The sequence below is a fragment of the Cynoglossus semilaevis genome, chromosome 10 (assembly GCF_000523025.1).
Source record: "Cynoglossus semilaevis isolate Cse_v1.0 chromosome 10, Cse_v1.0, whole genome shotgun sequence".
NCBI classification, from domain to species: Eukaryota; Metazoa; Chordata; class Actinopteri; order Pleuronectiformes; family Cynoglossidae; genus Cynoglossus; species Cynoglossus semilaevis.
In genome coordinates this window covers 19,717,346-19,718,018 of record NC_024316.1, presented here as the reverse complement: position 1 = coordinate 19,718,018, position 673 = coordinate 19,717,346, and the positions used below count along the sequence as shown (strand labels likewise).

The 673-nt window shown below is 56.2% G+C and overlaps 1 protein-coding gene across 1 annotated transcript in view; it reads left to right on the top strand.

Annotated features, from left to right (window-relative positions):
* plxnd1 (plexin D1) overlaps positions 1 to 673 on the top strand; it is a 58,247-nt gene that overhangs the window by 51,183 nt on the left and 6,391 nt on the right. The window contains exons 26-27 of the mRNA XM_025059168.1: positions 81 to 227; positions 499 to 669. Of these exons, the coding sequence (XP_024914936.1) occupies positions 81 to 227; positions 499 to 669 (318 nt within the window). The remainder of the gene's footprint in view (positions 1 to 80; positions 228 to 498; positions 670 to 673) is intronic.

The window sequence follows — 673 nt, the reverse complement described above, 5'->3', positions numbered from 1 at the left end:
GAGGCAGCCACGTCCGCCTCTTCCACAACCTCCCCCACTGCCTCCTCCTCCTCCTCCTCCTCCTCCTCCTCCTCCTCCAGGAGACGGTGGGTGAGCCCTTCTTCCTGCTGCTGTGTGCCATCAAACAGCAAATCAACAAAGGATCAATAGATGCCATCACAGGAAAGGCCCGCTACACCCTGAACGAGGAGTGGCTGCTCCGTGAAAACATCGAGGCCAAACCCCAGGTCAGAGTCCCAGTCTCAGCTCCTAGTCTCAGCTCCCAGTCTCAGCTCCTAGTCTCAGCTCCCAGTCTCAGCTCCTAGTCTCAGCTCCCAGTCTCAGCTCCTAGTCTCAGCTCTTAGTCTCAGCTCCTAGTCTCAGCTCCCAGTCTCAGCTCCTAGTCTCAGCTCCCAGTCTCAGCTCCTAGTCTCAGCTCCCAGTCTCAGCTCCTAGTCTCAGCTCCCAGTCACCGTCCATCCTGCAGATGTGTGTTATCTGAGTCCTTGTCTTTTCCAGAACATCAACGTGTCCTTCCAGGGCTGTGGCATGGACTCGTTGTCCGTCCGGGTCATGAACACAGACACTGTCTGCCAAGTCAAGGAGAAAATTATTGAAGCTTTTTATAAAAACCTGCCCTTCTCCCAGTGGCCGCGGTCAGAAGACGTGGACCTGGGTAAGAGCCCCCCCCCCT